The sequence below is a fragment of the Sceloporus occidentalis genome, unplaced genomic scaffold, assembly GCF_023333645.1.
Source record: "Sceloporus occidentalis isolate IW3139 unplaced genomic scaffold, rSceOcc1.0.p SCAF_4, whole genome shotgun sequence".
NCBI lineage: Eukaryota > Metazoa > Chordata > Lepidosauria > Squamata > Phrynosomatidae > Sceloporus > Sceloporus occidentalis.
Genome location: NW_028316984.1, coordinates 57403006 through 57429404, shown reverse-complemented (window position 1 = coordinate 57429404; position 26399 = coordinate 57403006). Strand labels below are relative to the sequence as shown.

The following is a 26399-nucleotide window of genomic DNA, read 5'->3' as shown; positions in this document are numbered from 1 at the left end:
GCTTGACTGACAGATGCTTTTAAAAAAGAGGTTCCGGAAGGGCAATGGGAATGGGGAGCAAAACAACCCACTTCAAATTACCACAGGGAAAATACAAATGGGAATGAAAACAGGGGTAAAAAAACCTGGGTCTATTTGCACCCATTTTTAATGGGAACGACCGATCAGATTTGATTACAACTCGGGAAAAAAAATTCAAGTCAGAATCGCAGCGATATACGTCGAATTATATGCCCAGTGGGAATGGGGCCCTGGACAACAATCCATGTGATTGGATTCTCTGTGGGATATATGTGTTTTATTCAGAAGTGGCTGAGGAGGAGGTCAACTGATGAATGAGTAGATCCCATGCTAAGGTGCTCTTCCCTTGCACTTCACAGGTTCAGATGGTTAAATAGTTAAAATAAAGTGGCTCTGTTCAATCCAGGTTATGTATCTGGTTTCCATAACAAGTCAGAAAATTGATTTCATGACATTTGCTTCTTTATTACAATTAAAAGTGACCAGTGGGGTGCCACAGGGTTCTGTCCTGGGCCCAGTGCTATTCAACATCTTTATCAATTACCTGGATGAAGGAATAAAGGGCATGCTTATCCAATTTGCAAAAGACACCAAATTAGGAGTAGCTAATACCCAAGAGGACAGGATCAAAATTCAAAATGATCTTAATAGATTAGAAAGCTGGGCCAGAACTAACAAAATGAACTTCAACAGGGAGAAACGTAAGATACTGCACTTAGGTAGAAAAAAATGAAATACATAGATATAGTATGTGGGACGATTGGCTTAATGAGATTACATGTGAAAAGTATCTGGGAGTTGTAGTAGACCACAAGTTGAACATGAGTCAACAGTGTGATGAGGCAGCTAAACAGGCCAATGCTATTTTAGGCTGAATCAATAGAAGTATAATGTCTAGATCAGTGGTCCCCAAACTATGCCCTTTAAGAGATTTTTGAACTTCAGCTCCCAGAGAACTCAGCCATGTTGGCCAATAGCTTGGGATTCTGGGACCTGAAGTCCAAAATCTCTTAAAGAGCACAGTTTGGAGACCACTGGTCTAGATCAAGGGAAGTAATAGTGCCATTCTATTCTGCCTTGGTCAGGCCTCACCTGGAATACTGTGTCTAGTTCTGGAAACCACAATTCAAACAGGATGTTAACAAGGTGGAGCGTGTCCAAAGAAGGGCCACGAAAATGGTGAAGAGCCTGGAAATCATGCCTTATGAGGAAAGACTTAGGGAGCTGGGTATGTTTAGCCTGGAAGAGAGATGGTTGAGGGGAGGTGATACGAGAGCTCTGTTTAAGTATTGGAAGGGGTATCACATTGAGGATGGAGAAAGCTTGTTTTCTGCGGCTCCAGAGACTAGAACACAGAATAATGGGTGCACGCTACAGGAAAAGAGATTCCAACTCAACATTAGGAAAAACTTCCTGACAGTAAGAGCTGTTGACAGTGGAACACACTCCCTCAGAGTGTGGTGGAGTCTTCTTATTTGGAGGTCTTTAAGAAGAGGCTGGATGGGCATCTGTCATGGGGAGGGTTTTGATTGTGAGTTCCTGTATGGCAGAGGATTGGACTGGATGGCCCTTAGGGTGTCTTCCAATTCTATGATTCTATGAAAATTACATATTTTCCCCCAATTTAAAAAAAACAGCTTTTCAGGAAAGATGGTAATATTCACATTTCATATAGTTTTAATGGTCAGAATTGATATATACTCAGTAATGCTACTCACAAGAAAACTGCTGTCTGTGTGTGTGTTGCCTCTAGTAATAAAAGCTTTATCATACAATTTGACATTATTTTGATTTCATTTGCCCTTTTCTATAAATTGCTACCAATTTATACGTTCAAGATTTTAGCACTGGAATCACAGACCGAAAAATTCAGTGTAGTGTTAAGACAAGACAGTTCTACGATGATTCTAATGTATTTATTTAATTATCTACATTCCTTGAACCTTATTGCAATTGTGAATGGTCCCCAAAATACTTTGATTCCCCAGAAGCAATAACCAAGCGAAAACAAGCTAACCACTTACATCAATGTGTGCTTTGAACTGGAGAGAGGTTTATGCATTATTTTCTCTGTTGTGATTCATACATACTAGTCTCTCAATTCTGAATGATCAGAGAATCCACTGACTGTACTCATCACACAAGAGAGGCCTGCCTTTGGACCTTTTTAAGAGCCATAATATTTCCAAATATGGACTGCCAAACATTTTACTTCAGTCTGACCTCTTTTTGTGAGTCTAGGCTGCTTTGTTGAGGAGGCACTTTACATTTGCTTCTCACTGTCTGTTCAACAATTCACATTCTCCTAATTGTGTTTGACTACAGAATCTCAAGAAAAGAAAAGCAGAGCAAGAGGGTTGTATGCTTGGATTGAAAAGACGGTATGGTTTCATTCTCACCAACAATCCTTCATACTGAAAGAAGTGGGTTTACTTCAGGGTTTGTTTGTTTGTTCTTTTAAAAAATGAAGATGAATAATGACAGTTGTGTCCTATTGTATTTTCTGCCATTATAAGTAGTGCTTGTGACTATTACAAATGCAATCCTTTGAAAGGGACACATGTAATTCATGCACACTGCCAATGAAGAACATAATTGTTTGTTGTGTAGAGATGGAAACCTTCAATTATTTCATTCTCACACTGTAAATGATTTCTGTTCTAAAAACTTTTCCTCCTGCTGGATTTGATTTGGTGGATTCATATATTTTGTTTTGTTTTTTCTTTTGGGGAGTTTGGGCCTTTTGTGCAAAATTTCTCAAATTTTGAGAATCTTGCATATGATTTATGCAAAAGAAAAATTGCAAAATGCGGGGGCTCAGTTGTGCCCCAAATAATTCAGGCAATTTTGTGCAATTTTGCTCAAAAGACCTTGTTATCCTAAACACAAGATGCCCAAAACAATTTAAAAACTCCACCAGCCATTTTCTTAACTCAGAAAACTCCCTGATCTGAAAAGAGCTGGGAGGAGTGCTCCTGGAAATGAGGATGGACCCAAGCTGTATTTGGGTGGCAAATTACATGGCAAAAACCTTGTGATAAAATCAGGATGTTGCCCGAATTAAGATTTAAGACAAGTAGAGGCAAATCAATTTATTAAGCCATTTGGTAACCTCCTCAGTAAAGATCAGATAAAGTCTCTGAAAAGACAGGGAGTTCAGTTAAGTTAGTTGAGAGGGGACTGGAATACAGCTAGGCAAATAGGTCTGCTTGGTTACTATGGTTAGACCAGACTCAGTAGGATTGAATGAGTCTGAGAGATTAGAGTACAGAGAATCAAAACCCTGTAGTGATTATGTTAATGTGACCACGCTAACTCTAAAGCAACCTACCTAAGATACTTTTTTCTTTATATTATTTAATAAAGTTACTGTTCATTTATTTATTTTTACAACAGATGTCCCTGTCTGAGGGCCAAAACACATTGCAGAAACAATCCAATTTGAGACCACTTTTACTGCTCTGGCTCAGTGCTAGGGAATCCTGGGAACTGTAGTTTTTTTTATACCACCAGAGCTTTCTGACAGAGAAGAATAAATGCCTCACAAAGCTACAGTTTCCCAAATTCCCTAGTATCGAGCCACGGCAGTTAAAGTGGTCCCAAACTTCATTATTTCTGCAGCGTGTTTTGGATGTGAGTGATTCCCAAAAGCTATAAACAAAGGCATTCATGGTACCTAAAACCTTGCACTGATGTAGGAAAGACATTTAGGACCCTGGCCTCACACACTTATAGAGAGGGTTCAATGGATAAAAGCAGGATAGGTATCAATGACTAGGGATAACAGGTAAAGGTAATTTCAGGCATACAGAGAAGGGCCCAACACATTTGCATATAAGAAAAGAAAAAGTATTTTGTGCAAAAAAATGGGGGGGGGTAGTTTTGCCTCAGATAATTCAGGCAATTTTATGCAATTTTGCTCAAAATATTGTTTCGTGCTAAACACAAGAAGAACAAAAATAAAGAAATAAGAAACTATAACTCTTTTCAATCTCACACAGAATTAAAAAAAACCTCACAATAGTGGACATTTTTCCCCCTGTCATATTGAGACTGTCTTTCAATATTGTTTACAGGCTGGTTAGTTGTTGTTGTTGTTCCCCTGCCCTTTCTATTCAATGCTTGCAATGCTTGGGGATGCAAGTGAGACTGAAACGGAATGAATTCCTCCCCTATTCTAACAAAAAGGTAAGAGACATCTAAAATAGCTGCCACAGATAGTCCTAAATGTAAAAAACAAAACAAAAACAAAACCCTTTTTCTAATTAAAAAAACAAAGTGAAGTGAAGCCACTGTCTTGCTACTACTCTTTCTTTATCCAGTGATAATAAACTACAGATCAAGTATACAAAAGGCTATGAGTGAGTGTAGTACAGCTAGTATTCTAAGCTATATTCAAAAGGCTCATATATTACATGGAAGTCAAGAGTGGGCCTTAATTGTACTGCATATGTATATGTATAACATATGCATATGTATAGATGCACACCCATATGTACATACACATATATGTACATGCACACACACAAAAACAAACATCTTAGCTGAACAGCTTTATGTAAATTATCTATAAGTGTTCACTGATTTCTTAAGGTCTGAAATATCTGTAGTTCCTTGCTACAGATATCTATTTGTATACTGCGCTCTCTGTGACAAATGAGAAGCTGGAGGCTTTGAACAATACTCAATGAAAAGAAATTGGCAAGAAATTCATATATGACATGGCCTTGTAAATTAATATACAGCATGACTTACCTGTAAGATGGAAGTCCCTTAAGGGTTAATGGCATCCTTCTAATCAGTTTATGTCAGAAATGTGTCATTGGCATGAAATAATGTTTAGAAAGGTTATTCAGTATTTCTTCTATGCTGCTTCTATTATTAAAGTATGTAATTGGCATTTCAGTAACAAAATAAAATAAATAAACAAAACTGTCACTAACTAGCAGGTCTCTGTGTCTTCATGTCACCTGTTGACTTATGGCAACGCCATGAGTTTCCGGCATATAATGTTATCAAAAATGTATAGGAGGCATAAAAAACCAAAGGTGTCTATATTGGTTTATAGCTAAAACCAAAATCTACTGTAGTGCATTATCTTTATTTACACTGAATAAATTTGTCAATTTGGAATGAAACTCAACAACAGAAAACAGAGAGAGAGTAACCATTATGCTGAACAGGGCCTATTAGTATGGTCTATGGATCACTACATTTCAAAGGGTGAACAACAAATAGTCCAAATTATCTTTCCAAGGAAGAGAATTCTAGAGGGCTCCACACAAGGCCTTATCATTCATATAGTTCAACGGTATTTCAGGTGGTGATGGGACGTATTACAAAACTTTTCTCACAGATGTCAAAGGGACAGAAGAAATCATGTGGGAGCTGATAGTCTTTGAAAAAGGAGAGCAAACCAATTCAAGGTTTTAAAGGTGAAAGCCAGCACTCTGAACTGTGTCAGAACAAACCAGGATTTGATGAGATGGAAATGCTCTAATAATAGGTCCTTGAAAGTACCTTGACAGTTTCTGAACAGTATATAGGAATTGTATAGGAACAGTGTATAGGAATTGCAGTAACCTAACCAGGAAGTCATCTGAGCAGTCTGATGCTGACCACATCTGTTTTCTGCAAGATAAGCTAGCTACCATACATGCTGAATATCTTCAAGTAAAGGCTTTCTCTCAGTCCCACCACCATCACAGCCATGCTTGGTGAGGACATAAGAGAAGCATGCTCAAATGGGTAACCTAATTCTTAAAAGTAGAATCACCACACCAAGTTTTAGAGAGAAGGCCTATTTCTGCACCAGTTTTCCTACCCATCAAAAGCACCTTGGTCTTCTCTGAAATAAGTCTCCTCCCTCCCCAGATATTGGCTAGATATTAGATTGGGTTTCCATTGCTTTATTAGAGCCTGATCAAAAGGAGAGCTAGAGATGAACACCAGCCACATGATAGGGATGTAAATCCTCAATGATGTTGCCGTTACAAGCAGGAGTTAATGTAGTTTTCTCCCTGCTGCAGGAGAAAACAAGTATTTCTTGCACATTTCTCCTTGTATCAGTGATCTGGAGGTTCTACGAGCAATATTTGTTACTGAAAAAGTAGTTTGAGGAGCAGGAACCGCTGCCCGGCCTCCCTCACAGGATCTGCATGAGTGTCAGAATTCCGGCAAGATTTGTGATCCTGAAGAAGTACATAGATCTTGCGAGAGCCCCTTTTCTCATGAGACTTGAAGTGGCATTGTATAGACCTTCCTCATGTGTTCCCAGCCATTTTTACACTGGCTGGTAAGCAAAAGGGTTGTCTTGAGTAATTGTATGCCAGATTTGCTAGATTTCACCTCACCTGGAACTCTCAGTTGAGAAGTGCTATGCTGCTGGGACTTTTAATCCAGGAGAAACAAATAGCAAAGCAAAGCAACAAAAGTACTGCCATTCAATTAGTGTTCCTGACAGTGTTTGGTGGCTGTTAGGAAACCCATTCTTCAAAGAGGAAATTAATAATTGGGAATATTATTTACACCCCTGCTATATACCAATGACCGTGCATTCTAAATCTTCTAATGACTTTTGCCAAAGGTCAAGGTAGATGTTAAATGGCATGGAGGACAAAATGCATGTCTGTGGAATTCTGCAGACTAATAACAAACAAAACAAAACAAAATCTCCTAGCACCACTTTCTGAAGCCTGTACTACAGGCAAAACTTGAAGTAGCATGAAACAATCCCCTTGTCCATACACTGCTGGTGATCTGGAAGGACAGCATGGTGTATGATACTGAAAACTGCTATGCAACCAAGAATACAATTCCTATCATTGACTGTTGACATCATATCCATCACAGTGATGGCACTTAGGACGGATTCAGTCCAAAGACTATAAAGGGAACAAGTTAATATATAATACAATTGGGCACTTAGGGGAAAATATAAAATAACCAGGGAGAGAATAACCACTGGACCTCACCCCCTTTCCCACCACCATTCCCTTCTCCTTTTGTGTCATGTCTTTTAGATTGTAGGCAGGGAACTGTCTAATTAAAATAATAATTGTAAGCCGCTCTGATAGCCTTTAGGGCTGAAGGGCGGGGTATAAATACCATAAATAAATAAATAAATAAATTTGATATTTTATAATTCCACCTGTGGATGCTGGTGTATATTACACACATATATTCTCATACTACTTTCATAAGTGCGACTTTCATTGATATCAGCCCATGTATCATACACTCTCATATACTGTCAGAGAATGGTATAGCCACCATTCTTCTTTCTTTACTCTTCCTGTTTCAAGTACTTTGAAGTAATGTAAAAATTATCCTGCCTGCCTGCTTGCCTGCCCTTCATATGAGATAAGGAGACAGGAAAGAGAGCAGGTGCATAATATAGTCTACTAAAGCAGTGGGGAATGGAAAGAATATTACAATATATTAAAAAAATGTCCAAAACACATAATTTTTGAGTTTCAAGAAACTCTGATGAGAAGAATCCTAGACTGAACAAGAATCTTTGCAGTTTGGGGCTTATTCTGTGCAAAATTGGCTTGTGGCTGTATTGTGCAGAAAAATAACAATTTTAATGCAGGAAACACCATTTTCTGCACTGAAAATGTTTTCTGCTGTAATTGAGTATTTGTTCTGTGTTCAATTTTCACATGGCTGAAATGAATAGAAAGCTGCATTTTCTGTGCCAGAAAAATAGTATTTCAATGCAGAAAGGGGATTTGCTATGTGTAAAATTCACATATGTTTGATTTACATAGACCATAACATTTCCTGTGCAGGAATTAATATCTTTACACTGAAATATTGTTCTGTTTTCTGTATAGAAAATGCTGCTGCACAGAACAATCACATGCAGACTTTGGACAGAATAAGATCTGAATTGGGAATAGCCTTCACAACTGTGATTTGTGATGAATTTCATGCAGCTGGGAGAAAATTGCTGAAAGTATTCTTTGCTACAGTTGAGATGAAATTTAGTGAAAAATTTGGTCCCTATAAATTAGTGATTTTTAGGCTGGCTTTTCCTCCCCCCAATGTGCCAGGGACTGGCACCATATTTTGCCCACTGGTTACAATATTTTTTTCTACCTGGAAACCTGCCAGGGACTTACAACCAGTGTCTTGGAGTCCAGGGACTACCACTTTGAATAGCAGGGCCCTGAAGCATTCAGTGTTGTCTGAATTAAATGGATTTGAGTATAGGCCCCATATCTCTTTTAAAGAGATAAAAAGATGAAATGTGAAGGCAGTAAAACAAGCAGCTACCTCTCAGGTCCCATTAATGTACAGAATCCAAGATGTTATGGCCTATTCCTTTCTCAGAAATCTGAGCCTCAGTGGTATTTTGAAATTTTATAAGCTCACTTCTCTGAGCAACAGCACTAGATGTTCTGGGCTTTCGATAAGGGATTTTTAAGGGAGGGGGGAAACACTGGTTGTTTCTGGTTTGATCTGCTTCTAGAAGTTATATATCTTTGAAGTTTCTGTAATAGCTCTGAAAGAGTATGCTCAATCTACATTCACCTGTTGATCTGTCTTTTGAAACAACAGACTGATAATCATGGCACCATATATTTAAATCAATTAATTTTGTCTGATGCAGACTGACCTAAAAGTCTGTCTGATCTAAAAGTGACGAAAATGTTAAATGACTCCATGCATTTTTCCTACTTAACCAGGCATTTTTTTTAGTTTCTAGCTATTAAGATCACAGTGAAAAGAAATATATTTTACAGGACCTGAAGACAGACCATTGTTCAGTTATTGAGAAAGTTTCAAGATAAATAATGAGCTAATTTTGCACTCATTTTAGCTCTGTGTTACATATCCAGGTTTTCTTGCTTTGTTAAACATTTTCAGGAGTCAGCTATTGAGCCATGATCTTGATCTCAGTGGTTCATTACATATCCCCTCCTTCCCCACATCTACCCTTGCCTTACAATCAATCTCTTTTCTGAATTGCAAAGCTTACATTCATATTATGGTGTGGAGGAGAACACTTTAATTTTCATTATTACTGGGTTTTTTCCACACTGAAGTACACTGGAAATAATGTTATCCTTTTTATTTAGGTGAAAGAATTCAAGAATATGCTGATGCACGATGTGGAAAATAACTTAAGGGGGGGTGGAGTTCAGAAAGATTGACTTTGGAACAGCACAAAATAACAGATATCCAGGTATTCTCCAATTAGTTCATTATATTTGCTTGTATGGTGTGACATAGTTTTTATGCAATTACACTTGCAAAGAATATTCAGACTTAAGCAAAAGCTCCTGAACAGTCATGATGAATGCATAGCTCTTCATATCAAAGCTCTGTGACATGTTGATGAAATGAACCGTTTATACTTGGTGACAGGGAAGTCCAACCTTCTCATACATTTCTGACCCCACTGCTTTCATTAGATTCCTTCAAAACACTGTATTACTTTGTTCCCAAAGTGAATCAGAAAAACAACAAATTAAGAACCTGTCTATGCCAAAATTCATTCTATTCTACTTGTTTATAGTGAGTTCTTCAATTTCCCAATAACTGTTCAAATTCATTGAGACAATTACAGCTTCCTAACAACAACAAAAACCCTCATCTCTCATTTCAAGCAGAAAATATTTCCTCCCATTTTAAAGCTATTCTTTGTTTAAAAACAAAAGTTAGAATTCTTTTCTATTTAATATGCAGCTTGTTTGTTTAAATTGTAAGCTGACATATTCTGAAGTCTCCAGTACTTGAAATCAGATTATAAAGATAATTTAACCATTTCTATTTTCTTAACTCACTAAAACCATGCAGTATCTGTTGTAGATCTTCTTCTGTGTCTAAAATCTCCCAGTTCCAACTTATGTGGGCCTCCAAATGTGGAAGCAATAGGAGTAGAGAGTTAATTCTGAGAATACCAGTTCTATGACTTTAATGTTGAAACATGATTCACTGACTTTAAGAGGGAACTCTTGGTTGATCTCAGTTATGAGAGAACAGAACAGAAGCCCAATTTGAAGGTATCTAGTTACTTAGGACTTAGTAAGTCTGAAGCACCAGCAATAATAACAAATATATAAAACAGCTTTTAAATATCTGTGCAAACTTTGGGGATTTATAGTATACAACTCTATGCAGAAAAAAACCTAGTCAAAAATCAGGAGTACATTCTAGGACAAAAGTCATCCACATACGTCCAGGTGGAAACATAGTGTAATTTAAGTTTCCTAAGGCTTCAGCCTTTGTAAAGGAAACAAAAAAAATTAAATATCAAAAATGTCAATCAAATAGATCAAATCAAATAGAAATCCTCAGACCAGCCGTTGGTGTGAAGCCTCATAAGTTGTCCTTGTTTTTGAGATAATCAAGAGAGACTAAACAAACTACCAAAAATAGAATTATTAATGAGACTGTATTTAAAAAAAACCTAGGGTTTTACTCAGATCATGGCCGAAGAGGGTTGCACAGAATTTAAAGGGACAATAACTTTGAAAATTTAGAATCTTTAAAAGCTTAAATGTATTACAAAATTTAAATTTATTTATTTATTTATTATATTTATTTGTATCTGGCTCTTTCTCCAGAACTGGGACTCAGAGCAGCTTCACAACATTAAATCACAGTACAATTAAAAACATAGAAAAAAGTACATTAAAAAGGAATTAAGATTATACAATATTAAAACAGATAGTTATTAAAAGAATAAAACATATATATATAGTTTTATCTTTTTAAAATATGTTTTATTCTTTTAATAATTATCTGTTTTAATATTGTAGTATAATATAAACTGTATCAAATTTTTGAAATGGTACAACATCTCAGCCTGTCCTTATAACAGTTCCTCAAAAGCCTGTGTGAACAGGTAGGTCTTAACCTACCGGCAGAAGGCTATCAAGGAGGGAACCATTCTGATCTCCCTGGGCAGGGAGTCCCAGAGTCTAGGGGCAGCCACCAAAAAGGCCCTCCCCTGTGTCTCTACCAACCGTGTTTGTGATGGTGTTGAGACAGAGAGAAGGGCCTCTCCAAAGGATCTAAGAGTCCGGGCCAGTTCATACAAGGAGATACGGTCTGCCAAATAGTGTGAACCTGAGCCACATAGGGCTTTATAGGTAATAACAAGCACCTTGAATTGTGCCCAGAAAAAAACTGGCAGCCAATGAAGCTGTTTCAGCAGGGGCATTGTGCAGTCTCTGTAATGTTTAAACAGAGGCTGGATAGCCATCTGTTGGGTATGCTTTGACTGAGATTTCCTGCATGGCAGGGGGTTGGACTGGATGGCCCTTGTGGTTTCTTCCAATTCTTTGATTCTATGATTCTATGCACACTCTTCAAAGGCTCATTACAGTAGTCCAAATGGGATGTAACCAAGGCATGTGCCATCATGGCCAGATCCGGTGTCTCAAGTAATGGGTGCAGATGGTGCACAAGTTTTAAATTTGTGAAACCACTCCTGGTCACAGCAGAGACCTGGGCCTCCAAGTTCAAAGCTGAGTCCAAGAGTACTCCCAAACTGTGAACCTGTGTCTTCAGGGGGAGTGTGACCCCATCTAACACAGGCTGAATCCCTATTCCCTGATCTGCCTTCTGACTGACCAAGAACACCTCTGTCTTGTCTGGATTAAGTTTCAACTTGTTTGTCCTCATCCAGTGGATTATGTAAAGAATGACTGGAGATCTGAGAGAAAACATGATTATTTTCCTAAAGGAGGGAGCAAGCAATTAGAGGGTGTTACAAAACAGCAATGCAAGAATGACTGCTATCTGATGGTGTCATTGTAACCATGGAGTGGTTGATTGGAACAGAAATCTTAACCCTGGCTTATTCTGAGAGAAATGAAGATGATTAGTGAAAAGAAAAGACCCTTGAGTCTGGAAGTGAATTAACAGTTTTACAGAAAGGTTGATCTCTGTAAAGGAAGAAGGACAAGGCAGCTCCAGGGCCAGGATGTCCAAGCTGTCCCTTAAGTATCCTGGCCAGTGCAGACATAACTCTAAAACTGTTAAGCGGATATACCTTCAGTTAAGCCAGTTTATTCAATACCATTTAATCCTGTATATGGTTTCTTAACAACTAGAATACATGCAGTTCATTCTTTAAACAGTAGCAAAACATTGCTGCCTCAGTCATAAACACATTCATTTGACAATATCTCAAAAATTTCAGTGAAATGCTCTTGGTTGTTCCATGAATCATATTACTCTCCCGGTGGGAATGAACTGTGGTCTCTTAAACCATCATAGCCACTGTTACCAATAGACATAAGAAACAAGCACTCATAACAGTGACAAACAAGCACACCCTTTCCCAGTTGGAAAGAAAAAGTTACAAGTAATGTTGCTCTGTGTAGCAACTTAATCTTCATGTTTGTTTTGTAACAGGAGCAAATTCTATATCAGAAGCAGTGCAACAAGTAAGCGGAGTGTTATTTGATTACTGCAATAAATTGCTAGTCATTATCAAAATTTACCTTTAAGGACATTTTAAAAAGTATTTTGAATTTATGTTTTTTTACCAGTTTTCTTTTCATTCCTAAACTCCCACCTCCTCAAAATAACATCAGAAGATAAATGATAAATAAATAGCAGGAAAACAAGTAATGCCACAAGTTAACATTTCCATCTCAGCAATGGAACAGGTTACTTTTTAAAAACACTGTAATAAGTAAAGGAAGAAATTACTTTAGAAAAAGTAGTCTTCCAGGTGCTGAACTCTTTCAAGGGGGAAAGGCCAACTGTCTAGTTGGCCTTTCCCCCTTAGATAAACTGTCTAGAATACTCACTGCACATAGTTAAACTTCTCAGTCTTTACACAACCTTTGTCTCCAAAAGTCTTACAGAAACAGAGTTACTTATCTAGATTTTTGTTATTTAGTTCACACCACTATTTTAAAACAACCTTGCAACTGTAAATTTTTATATAATATCACCAGTTCTGTTATCAAAAGGAATAGCAGCTTGCTGGAAAGACAGTTTTTTGTCATTATGCTAAAGAAGCTACTTTTCTCAAACAAGTGAATACTTACTGTGAAGGTAAGGAATTGTGCTAATTATCCATTCATCTGTCAAAATTCTAGTTTTTGATGCCTCAATACATTTCAATTGATTTGAGGATTCTCTTGATTCAATCCAACAAATCGTGTTCTTGTTGTATATAAAATCCAGCGTTTGAATTCCATTTCCTTTCACAGAGCCAAGAGTAGATGCTCTAGTTCCATTTATGTAGAGTACTTCTATAGTATCAGAGTTTGCAATCAGGAGAACTGAGGGTGCATCATTAGGCTCTAAAATCAAACAAACAAACATAGATGAGGGGAGGGGAGGTAAAAAGACCCCCAGATCCAATACCCACCATCAGATAAACATGCATGCATCCATGCATCCATGCATCCATTTTCTTTCAGTTACACATGGAATAAATGAATAGACTTTATTATTTCTTCCCTGAGCACTCTCATTCTTGCATTGGATTAAAGTTCTTTAGAAATCTGAGTTACGGGTAATCACTGCTAAACCACATTTATTCTGTATTACAAAGTCTTATCCTCATAAGTATGACCACAACAAGGGTTCTTCAAATCTTCTACTGGCAGAGATTTCAACAAATTATGTGGGACAAAAGCACTGGAAGTAGAAAAAGCTTGGGGATCAACTGGAATAATCTTAAATGAGGAGATTCAGCAATGCATAACGATTGGCTGCTATACAGTGTTGTGAGATGTAGTTTTTATTTTTATGACAAACAACAACTGTGTAGCTTCAGGAGAAACTATACAACAGAAAGCCACCATGATGTAGTGGTTTGAGCATTGGATTATGACTCTGGAGACCAGGGTTTGAATCCTGGCTCAGCTATTAAACCCACTGGGCAAGTCACGCTCTCTCAGCCTCAGAATATGGCAATGGCAAGCCTCTCTGCAGATTGATGCCAAGAAACTCCCACGATACAATTGCCTTAGGGTCTCCATAAATCGGAAACAACTGGAAATCACACAACAACATAGCTTCAGTATATAGGAGAGAAATGTAGTTAATCTTATACTGGCTTTATCATTTATCCTTCACTATCCTCACATTTTCCCCCAGTGGTGGGTACATGAGCTAAACAAACACTAAGGATTAAATCCAAACTTTGTTCTACATACAGCAGACCTAGAGAGCCAGTGTAGTGTAATATTTCAAGCATCAGACTATGATTCTGGAGATCAGAGTTCAATTCCCTACTTGGCCATGGAAGCCCAATGGGTGTCCCTGACCTTGAGAAAACTCTTTGAAAACCCTTAGGGCAGGTTTGCCATAATTTGCTACCACCAAACAGGGCAAAATGTAGGGCAAATGTAGGACAAATGTGGGCCAACACTTGCCCAAGAAAAATGGAGGACACAACCAACAACATTAATAATTTTTAATGAAAAAATTAATATAATAATAATTATTATTTGTTTTATTTATATACCGCTATTCCAAAGATCATAGCGGTGAACAGCAAGTAAGCTAATTAGCAAGTAAGCTAATTTGCCCCCAACAGTCTGGGTACTCATTTTAGCGACCTCGGAAGGATGCAAGCCTGAGTCGAGCTTGGGCCCTTTTGCTGGTCTTGAACTCGCAACCTTGTGGTTTTGAGTGAATGGCTGCAGTACAGGCATTTAACCACTGCGCCACCAGGGCTCCTTGTAAATAAATCATTATTTACAAAAAACATTTAATATAAATCCATGCTTAGCTCAAAATGGAGGAGATTTTGACATTCTTCCTGCAGAGAAGGTTCAAATCCAGTTCCTCCTCTCTGGAAACAACTTGGAGGCCCACAACAACAAATATAATAAAATACATCTCAGGAAGAAGAATTCAAAGATACAGAGATCTTGTTGCACCTCTGAGACTAAATGCATCTGAGGAAGCAGACTTCAGTCTAGGAAAACCCATGCTAGCAACCTCTTTCTCATTGCTGTATTGGCCCCCCTCTGTCTCCTGTCACACAGGAATGAAAGGGAAGACTGCAACAAAAATATGATCCTCAGGTCCTGGGAAACAAATATCACCTTTTAGTCCTTGGAGCAAGACAGCTGGCCTAGCTGATACACACACACACACACACACACACACACCTGAGAAATTAACTAAGAAATTAGGTAAGAGTAGTTAAGGAAGTCACTTCCTATATAAAAAAAAACTCTTTTATCCTGTATATTCCATCCTGAACAACCCAAGAAAAATTGTCTTAGAACTATTCTTTTTAAAAATTATTATTTATTATTGTTATTGTTATTAATACCTCACTAATATACAAACAAAGTTTTAGGACAGTGTCAATAGCCATCATGTAAAATATAAATTATAAGTCACAAATGTATTACATAGCATGACTCTACAAGTCATAATATACACACATATCCTCCCATTAGAAAAGAATTTACTCCTTGACAAATAGAAAAATAAACTTATACACCATATTATCTACTACAATATCAATCTGTATTAGAACTATCCTGCTGATACCTGTTTCATAGGAAAGACAAAAAAATAACAGAGTCAGGGGGCAAAAACATGAGAAAGGGGATTCTCAAGTATCCAAAAACATCAGTAAGGACAATCTTCGTCATGATTTCATGGGGGAGCCAAGGGAGTATTGTGGAAAGCTATTGCTTCCTCAGTCCTCGGTCATCTCCCCTCCCTGCCTTCCATTATCAGAAAGTTTATGGGAAAGAAATCCTAATGTGCTCCCTCTCTGCAAAACTTCTTTGAAAACTACAGTTTTCCAGGACATCTGGCAGTGCTGAGAAAATGCATTAAATAGTTCATTCTTCCCTTCAGTAACTGGCAAGCGGCCATTCTCTTTAGGAACTACATTTTGAGCAAGTAAGACTGACAATGTCCCAGACAGAAACAAATCAGCAGTGAGAATTTCTTTTAGATATTGGTTTCCCTTCAGAATAAACCCTTCTATGCCCCCCGATTCCCCCCAAATGTCTTTTTGACTTCCATTTGTAGTAACTGCTCATGAATTTACAAATGTGCATGGATATGGGATGCAATTTTAAAAAAAGAGCCCAACACATGCACGGACGCACACACACACACACACACACACCAGTTAATGTGAAAAATCCATAAAAACAGAATTTAGAAAACAGTTTTATTTTTGCTTGGAAGATGTTAGTTTCTATTTGGTTGGACTCCTACTCCTATGTGTTGTAACAAACAATGAATGGACAGTGAAAATCAGGGGGGAAATGGGTGTTTTCTCTTTAAAGTAGAACTTGGAAAACTTACTTTGGCTGGATTGCAATACCCATAAATTGTTAAAAGCAGAACCCTCTCTCTTTAGTTCACAACTTGGAAAACGTAGGGGCTCTACAGACTGGCGCTTTGTGCCAGCCTCTAGGTGCAGTGAGGGTTGAGCGTCCGGACGCTCTGAGCCCTAATTGTGCTGCCCGGGTGGCATCTTGGTGTGCGCCCATCTACATGGCACATGCCGTGATGATACTCGCTGTGCGCAGTGCCTAAATGGCTATGTGCATAAGGGGTGTCATCATGGTGCACACACGTGCCTATGGTGCCCCTTCTGGAATGCAAAAAGAGCCCTTTTGGGGGCTTCTTTTTGCTCCTTCTGGAGGCTGTGGTGTGCGGTTGCCACGGTCTCCACCCGGGGCGAAAAGGGGCGGCTGCAGACCGCTCCAAAGGGGCAGTCTTATAGCCCTTTAAATGTCAATCAGAGACATATTTTCTCAAATGTGCAGGGGCGGGGGCATTATGTTTTATGTTATTTATTTAAATGAAGCTGTCTAAGCATCTGTGGTTGATGCTTAATGTGTTATAGCTAGTGACATCACCAGACCCCTTCACTTTGGCTGCATCTGCACTACAGAAAAAATCGAGTCTGACACCACTTTAAATACCATGACAATGACTCTGGAGTTCGATTCCCAGCTTGGTCATCAAACCCATTGGGTGACTTTGGGCAAGTCACATGCTTTCAGCCTCAGGAGAAGGCAATGGCAAACCAGCTCTGAACAAATCTTGCCAAGAACCCCCATGATAGATTCACCTTAGGATCACCATAAATTGGAAATGATTCAAAGGCACACAACAACAACAACAACAACAACATATACATTAGTGTCTTTACTGTTTGCAAGTCATTAACAGCAACTTCTGTATACCTGAGATATAAACTCTTTAAAAAAAGACTTCACTCCTACAACTCTCATTCTCAGAGGTTCCTATGCACTAGTGAACTGTGCCCTTACTAAGTGTCCTTGCATTTTTGTACCCATCTCCTATTCTTTTCTTAGAACAGCTTACTGTGCTTCTCCTCTGTCTCTAGTGACCTCTTTTCTTTGTACAAGCTTCCCATTTTTCTATTATTATACAGCACACTGTTCTAAATCTCACATTTTGACAAGGTCTCTGATGCAAAGTACCTGAAGCCAAATGAGAAACAAAGATAAACAATTTCTGCATATTTTTGCACTGTTTTGAACATATTAATGCAGATCTGCTTTGTTGGATTTGCAAACTGCTAAAAAAAACAAACCCACAAAAAACCTAACCCCAAGCTCCTTGTGACAATGAGGCTGTAATTAGGCTAAATGAGTTTTAAAATGTTCATATAATGAAGCTATACTTGGTGCTTTAATGAGACATGAAATGGCACACCTCTAACCCATGTACAGAAAAGCCCCTAATTATATCCCTCTTGTTCAAAGAGTAGCTAGTTTTCCCCTTGACTGTGCTTAAGATGATGAAAGATGTCTATTCTATTCATATCTGCTTTTAACTTGAACTTCAGATCAATAAACAGTGTCACACCACATAAGAATTGCAGACTCTTGTCTACTCTGCCACCATCAGTTGCAACTCTATTGCTGATCTTTAAATGTGTCACTGGAGGTGCTACTTTGCAGAAAGGCTTTTTAAAAAATATATTTTAAAATACTGATAAATTTTATAATATTCTGAATTATCTTGCTATAATGAGGATCTTTTATAACTGGGAAAATGTTATCTATTGCTGGGATTAGCACAGAAGGCATCTCAAAAAGGGAACACTCACTATTGGGGAAAAGAAAAATGATATATTGGTGGTGAAGAATGGCAAATGTAGATTTTAAATCCTAGAACTTTAATTTAGTGAGTTTTGCACAAAGTGCATTGTACTTATAAAGTCAATTTGTACTGAATATTTTTTTTTGAAAGAGCAGAAAAACATGCACGTCAAAGACTGAGCAGACACTTTTTGATCAAAGTAAGGCTCTCTTTCTTTCATTATGTTCTACTTTTCCTATAGATCTGCTATGAGTGAAACACATAACCTTGCTTGCGCTTTTGCAAGACAGACTTTTTTTCAGAAGCTAAAAAATCTAGTCACTGTTTTTAATATTCTTTATTCTTACATTGACTCTAAAGTCATACTCCTGAAATCATGACAAAGAAGAATAAAGATTTTGAATCCTCAGCAAAACTGTATTTCATCTCTCTTTCCCCCCTGTAACTAAAGAGTCTGTCCTTATCTCAATAATACAAAAATGAGTCTTATTGCTTCCAGGTGGCCAATAAATGATTGACTAGGAGACAGGGTGCTGCCTAATTACAAATATCTATCTATATCTGTGTTTGAAAGAATGCTGTATACAGATTTAAGAGGTCCAACCACAGCTTTACAGAGCTCTTTCAACATCTTATTGTGGAATCTTGTTTTGGAAGCCAAGCAATTTTTTTTTTAAAAAAGCCACATAAACAAATCTTAACCATTATTTTTGTGAAATAAGGATCTTTATTATGTGTATACAATACAGCCTTGCCTACTGCCAATTACTATGGCATTATTACTTTGATTTATTAGAAATCAGCTCATTAAGGTGCTTTCATTCATCTGAGAATCACTTGTCAGAATAACATAGAAGGTTTTGATACACTGAAGTTTTTAGTAATTAATGGTTATTCTTAAATTCTGTTGAATGAATTCACTTACTTGAACAAAGACAGCTGATAAGCACATTTTATTACAAACACCCCCACACCCCACCAAGGTGGTGTAAAACAAAACTTAAAATTAGGGGTGTGGGAACCCCAGGGGAATGCCAATGAATGAACTATTCAATTGTGGATCAAGAAATATGCAAAACTCATTGTTTCCCATATTGGTAGAAATGAGGGATATCAATCAATTTTTTTTTCATTTCATGGGTCTATCCTGTTTGGACTACAAACAAGACTGTAGCCAAAAATGATTTTTTAAAAAGGATATTGGTTTTAGCATTCACTCTGTTTATACATAGATGAGTAGGAAATGTTTACTCAGGAGCTGTACAGAGAGCCCCTAAGGAGCGGCAGGACCCTGCCCCTTTTCTTGCTGGATCAGGGGCAAGGCAACTGCACTCTGCTGCTCCAATCTGGCCTTTCCCTGGTGCAAAAAGGAGCTGCAAAAAGCTGCTTCTTTTTGCACTGCAGAAAGGTTGTCCTAACTGCCACTGTGGTGATGCACTGAAGACACAAGTGTGACGCCACCTGCTGTCTAGTCAGGCAGGCAGCATGGGGGTGGCATGGGGATGCCATGCCCCCACTCTACCCTGAGGCTGGTTCATTATGCTGGTCTGTTGAGGCCCTAACTTTATCAGTCACTTAGATGAAAGAATAGGGAGCATGCTTATCAAATTTGCAGAAGACACCAAATTAGGAGGAACAGCTAAAACTCCAGAGGACAGGATCTAAATTCAAAATGACGTTAACAGATTAGAAAGCTGGGCCAAAGCTAACAAAATGAATTGTCAGGTGCTGCACTTACGGCAAAAAAAAAATTGAAATGCACAGCTATAGGTTGTGGGACACCTGGCTGAAGGAGACTATGTCTGAAAAGGATCTAGGCAGCTGAAATGGCCAATGTGATTCCAGGCTGCATCAATAGAAGTATGGTGTCTAGATCAAGGGAAGTAACAGTGGCACTCTATTCTGCTTTGGTCAGGCCTCAACTAGAATACTGTGTCCAGTTCTGGGCACCACAACTCATAAAGGATGTTCACAAATTGGAGCGTGTCCAAAGAAGGGCCACAAAAATGGTGAAGGGCCTGGAAATCATGCTTTATGAGGAGTGACTTAGGGAGCTGGGTATGTTTAACCTGGAGAAGAGACAGTTAAGGGCTGATATGACAGCTCTCTTTAAGTATTTGAAGGGATGCCACTTGAGGATGGAGCAAGCTTGTTTTCTGCTGCTCCAGAGAACAGTACCTGGAACAATGGATGCAAACTACAGGAAAAGAGATTCAACCTCAACATTAGGAGGAACTTCCTGACAGTAAGGGCTGTTAGACAGTGGAACACACTTTCTTGGAACATGGTGGGTTCTCTTTCCTTAGAGGTCTTTAAACAGAGGCTGGATGGCCATCTGTCATGGGTGTTTGATTGTGAGTTCCTTCATGGCAGGGGGTTGGAGTGAATGACCCTTGTGGTGTCTTCCAACTCTATTATTCTATGATTCTAACTGTCATATTCAGATCTTTTCAATGTCAAGTTCTTTCCATCCCTAAAATTAAGAAATTTGTGAAGAGAATAGGAAAAAAATTGTCCCTCATTTTTACTTCCCAAATTCAATAGAATACTGAATTAAATAAAGCTGAAAAAGACGATGCTATAGTTGTCAATTTTAACTTTTCCCCACATTCAGTTTTTAAAATGTCCAGTTCTTTTAATGACACTACAATGACTGTCTCTGGAGAGGTAGGTGACTACCCCCTGCCACCCTCCACTGACAGAGGAGTGTGTGCCACAACTGCTATACTGTATGCTAGGTTATTTTACAAAGGAAAAACACACACAACACTTGAAATGGCAAATCTTAAAACTAGCTGGTGGCAGGGATTGGTAATCTTTGCACATGGAATCCACATTGCAATATCCAGTTAAGGGGAATAAACCCAACATTATGTGCACTCACTGGTAATGTGGTGCTGAGTCCAGTGGTGACAAAGTCCTATTGCTACTTATTTGCAAGGCACACTAAGATCATGAGAGGATAAAAGATCCATGGAGAGAATGAAGACTATGGAATTTGGCAAGATAAAAGTGGTGGTATCAATAGAGTTGGCATCACCCAGTGTAGTAACTCATGATGGTACCTCTCCTCTTGACCTGCTCCCATGTCACCCAATGTAGAATTGTTATTAATGTTTTTGCATGAATGTTACTCATAAATCGTAATTCCTGTATATCAGTGAATGTAATGGCAATAGTTGTGATATAAACAAGTTTTGTTTGTTTTGTTAATCACCCTCGAGTCGACCTCAACCCATAGTGACCCTGTACAACTACTAAATTATACCTTTAAATTACAATATCATATGTACACTTTAATGTTGTCACATAGTTTCATGTGGGTAATGTGAAAATTTAGTAAGGTGTGATGTTTTTAAAGAAAATTTTAAAATATTTAAAAATGTTTTTAAAATAAAATTTGACATTTTTGAAAGAAACCGAGGCCTCTCCTTTCCCCTCCCACTGTACCTTGCCCCACTCACGTCATCTCTTCCACTGAGCTCCAGTGTTTTTAAGGGACACAGGCAAATGCCACAGTCCACTTCTGCCAAAAGGCAAATGCTTCAGAAACAGTGGTGTCAATTCCCCTTAAAGTATCACCTGGTTCAAACCACAATTCCCACACACTCCTAGTAACATTCCTGGATAGACCATCCAACCATTGATATACTACACTTAGCCTCTCTCTATGGAAAATAATCATACCAAGTAGACAGTGTGGGGACAAGCCATATCAATTGGTTGTACGAAGGAAGGAAACTTCACAGAACTTAGGCATGCCTGGGAAGGGAAATTTAGGGTGCATGTACATTGTAGAAATAATGCAGTTTGATACCACCTTAACTATTATGGCTCCATCCTACAGAATCCTGACATTTGTTGTTTTGAGATGTTAGACCATTTTGGCAGAGAAGGCAAAAGACCTTGTAAAACTACAAAACCCAGGATTCCACAGGTTGGAGCTATAGCACTTATAGTCAAACTGCATTACTTCTACAGTGTTGATGCACCTTTAACAAGAATTTATATAGTACCAAGGCAAACCTGTACAGGAACATTCCAGAGTACGCAAAGAATATATGACAGTCTGAATTTGTGAACTGTTTGCTTTTATATGTCTGCTATCAGGAAAACGGAATTCCAGGATACTTGGTTTCAGATTCTTTAATTATATGTTTTCCTTCTAACTGCAATCAAGTCTTCCATATCCATGTATTCTGCACCTATGGATTTACTTATCCATGGCATGGAAAAAGTCAAGAATTTGAAAATTCCAAAAAGCAAAGCTTGATTTTGCCATTTGATATAAGGGAACCATTTAACTACACCAACTGATAATTAAGGGGACTTAAGCATCCAGACATGTAAGTATGCATGGGGGTCCTGGAATCAAACCCTAGAGGATACCAAAGGCCCACAGTACTATTTGAGGCTCATGTAATATAATTACTAGTAATCCTATACATATACTCAGAAGTAGTATTTCAGTCAAATCCAGGTAAGTGAGTATAGGATTGCAGGCTAAATCCCTTTCCTTTGACCCCAGAACCTACCTAAAATAATACATTCCCCATTAAACATGCTAGGTTAGAGTGAAACAATGGAATTTGTGTTAACATGTAGTCAATTATCAATGGTGAATATTTTATGTTCCTATATCAGGAATGACACTAGCCAAATCCTATTAAAATGTCTTTCTTGAGGAGTGGCAGGTGGAAAAATATTGAAATAGTTTTTTTTTTTCCTCCAAAAGTTTATTTTGTATTATATTTAAAATCTATTGTTGTGCTTTGTGGATCAATATGAAATTTAAACTTATACCTTGAGCTTATCAATACCTTTAATCATACTCTATTGCAAACATTTCTGTGACACTAGAAACACACATTTCCCCCAGTGCTACATTCATTATTCATTTCCCTTCTACAGTCTAATACTTTTCTAGAACAGTACGAATTCCACCCCAACCCAATATGTCTTTCTTTTTTTTCTTTTTCTTTTTTGGAATGAAAAGAAAGTAAGTCAATCTTGATTTTATTTTTCATTTACACCATGGGATTTTGACACCACATTACAACTGCTAGGTTACTTTTTTCTTTTCTTTTTAAAAGCTTTTTGTAGGAAATATATATTTTATCATTATGAATGCTGATGGCAAATGGAATAGAGGAAACAACAGGAGCAACAACAACACATACTCTGACCACCAAAGGCACTGACTAGGAAAACTCTCTTCAATTTCACTTCATTAAATCAAGCTTGCTAATTCTCTTAAACACACAGTTTAATGTCACTAATGAAAATATGCATTAATTATCTAACAGAGCATATTATTAATATCATGAAATCAACTCTCATGGGACTGTTCCAGGAACAAGACGGAGTCTTAGGTCCGGTATCCAAAGGGAGTTGTCTTCTGATAATTTCATTTATGTTGTCTTAAATTATTACAAACAATCATTTAGTTCTGTGCAGGGGAAAACACCACATGAGATTTAAATGAAGGATAGAATTGGCAGCTTTACAAACCTTGGCTAAGTGAAACTGTCCACTCATGTTAGTAAAACTTTTCTCAAATGGTGTTTGACTAACACAAGACCTTCTTTCAAATTGTTTGGTAAAGGTTCTAAGCAGCTAGGCGCTGCTGTGTTGATTTTCAGTTTGTAAGAACCTTGACAGGCCTGTTCTGGTTTTCCAGATAGATACCTCTGGTGTTGTTTTTGTATAATTAAAATATTTGTAGTTTGGAGGTAACTAATTACAAATGAAATAACTAACTACTTATAATTTCTTTTTGTAATCATTAAGGTTCACCCAAGTTATAATGCAACTGTAACTTCAGAAGTAACTTATTTTGTGGTATTACTAACATTTTAATTACTCTGGTAGTTACAGGCCTGTGGTATCACTAAATGATGGCTTGCGTTGTGTCTCATGCACTGTTGGTGGTGTTGAGGTAGTCAACAGTTGAATGTGAAGAAAGAGTATTTTATATTATAAGCAGTAATTTGTAGAATTCATACCTTTAAAAATTCAGTTTTACCCATTTCAGTTACTTCCGAAAATGAAAAATACTTTTTTTAAAGGAAACAATGAAAGTGACAGATTACTTTTTGCCATGGAATAATAATGATGACTAATTACTTTTTTTTAAAAGTACCTTTCTAAGCTCTGTGTATTTGCCAAGGGGGCAGATTTTATTTCCTGAAGAGAAAGATAACTCTAAAGAATTATTTTTTAAAAAATATTCAGAAACAACAAACTGTTTCTTCTTACCTCTTTTAACTTTGCAAGACTTTTTGTCTGGCTGGAGAAGATAACCTTCCACGCAGCTGCAGATATATGATCCATCTGTATTTCCACAAGTTTGGCTACAGGTCCCATACAGATTACATTCATTTAAATCTGGAAGGAAGAATAAAATGGTTAAATTATAAGTAAGAGTCAAAATAAAAGAGAGATTTTCTTTCAGAGCTCCTTTTCTTTTGTGTAAACCTTCTGGCAAACAAAGCCACTTCTTGAGTGTCGAACCAAATACAGCTGAAAGCTGTAATGTTCTATATATAAAAATTGGTTTTAGAGACTGAGGAAATGTGAATAAACATAAGAAAAAAATAATTTTATGAGAATATCATATATGGTTCACAGAAGCAAAGAAGTATGCTCCTTAATCATACTAATGTTCTTTCTTCTGAAACTGCTAGGGGATGAAGGGGCCAAAGAGGTTCCCTGTGGGAGACACCTCCCATGTCTCCCGTGTCTCCTGTGCCACCCCCAACCCATATATTTTGTCTGAAATATTCCACCAAATTATGCTCCTGAAGCATCTAGGGGAGTATGACTAACCATCTTGGAACATTTACCTGTTTTAGGCCCATACAGGCCTTCTTTCAAAATTGAAAGCATGCTGAACCTGTCATTCAGCCATCAGTGAAATGTAATTGTATTAATAGGTTCTTCCATTAATACGAAATGACAGCAAATGACAGGAGAATTATACTGATAGATAAAGGCCCTTTTTAGAACACTTTCATGTAAAAGTGTTGAGTACGATCACTTTCACAACTGCTTCCTGGGTGTCTGAATGAAAGGTTCAGCATGCTTTGCATGTGAAAGTGATTCATACAATCACTTTCACTGGAACTTCCCAGCCAGGTCAAGTATGGGTCAAGTATGAGTTATGCATGGAAGTTCTTTCCACGACTGGACAGGAAGGACAGGACAGGGGTGGGACAATGGCATACAAAAGCATCATGTGATAATCTCCAGTGTGAGGGCTCTACTGGCCATTATTGAGTGGAAAAAAGATTCAGACAAAAAATTAGAAGTGGGGAGTTTAGTGGACTTAAAGGACTGAAAAGAAGAGTATTGGTGCTAGAAGGTTGTCAACCCATTATCCAGACCGGATAACACCGATCCTAAAGTCACTCCACTGGCTGCCTATTAGTTTCTGGCTGCAGTACAAGGTGTTGGTTATTACCTTTAAAGCCCTACATGGCTTGGGTCCAACCTATTTAAGGGATCGTCTACTTCCATACAATCCACCCCACACAGTCCGGTCCTCTGGGAGGAATTTATTGCAGCCTTTAAAGACCAGATTAAGTGAAACATCCCAGAGGACCTTTTCTGCAACTGCTCCCAGGCTATGGAACGGCTTGCTGGATGAGATCCATCAAATTAGAACTTAGCCAGCTTCAAAAAAGCTGTCAAGACAGATCTCTTCCGGCAGGCCTTTCCCAAATAAATTCCCCAGCCACAGATTGATTACCCCCTCACACCATATATTTACTACCACCCTGTCTATGTTATCTTTATTATAAATTGATTTTAAAACTCTTTTAATTGTAATATATTTAATTCTTTTTAGGGGGGGGGCTATTGTAATTTTATGTATTATATTGTATGTGTACATTTTAGTGTGAACCACTCTGTCTTGCTACAGAAGAGCAGGATATAAATAAAGGTTTTATTTATTTATTTATAATATGGAAAAGAAATGAAACAAGGGACAAGGATTGACAATCAGTAAAGCAGTTACAAATTTGTAAGCTAAAGTCACGGATCCATAACTGTTCTGTATTGGGTAAGACTATGTAGCAGCCAGATTGGATGAAGGAAGTCTGTTCAGCTTTCATTTGAGGTACAAGGAGAAGACATTTTCGAACCCACTCCTACCACTAAAGAAGACTGTGACAAGCTGAAGAAGAAGTCCTATCACAATTCCTTGTCTTGGATTCATTTGGTGGCTGGAGGAGGTTAGAAAGTAGATGGTGTTGAATATAAGCAATCACTGGTGGCAATAATGGGATTGTGACCCAATGAAAATAATGTTTGGAATCAATTATTGATTATGT

The 26399-nt window shown here is 37.8% G+C and overlaps 1 protein-coding gene across 1 annotated transcript in view; it reads right to left on the bottom strand.

Moving 5' to 3' along the window:
• The window catches only part of LOC149313891 (low-density lipoprotein receptor-related protein 1B-like), a 734124-nt gene that overhangs the window by 457236 nt on the left and 250489 nt on the right, over window positions 1-26399 (bottom strand). The window contains exons 6-7 of the mRNA XM_089523040.1: window positions 24322-24450; window positions 13041-13298 (exon numbers count right to left, since the gene is read on the bottom strand). Coding sequence (XP_089379166.1) covers window positions 13041-13298; window positions 24322-24450 — 387 coding nt within the window. The remainder of the gene's footprint in view (window positions 1-13040; window positions 13299-24321; window positions 24451-26399) is intronic.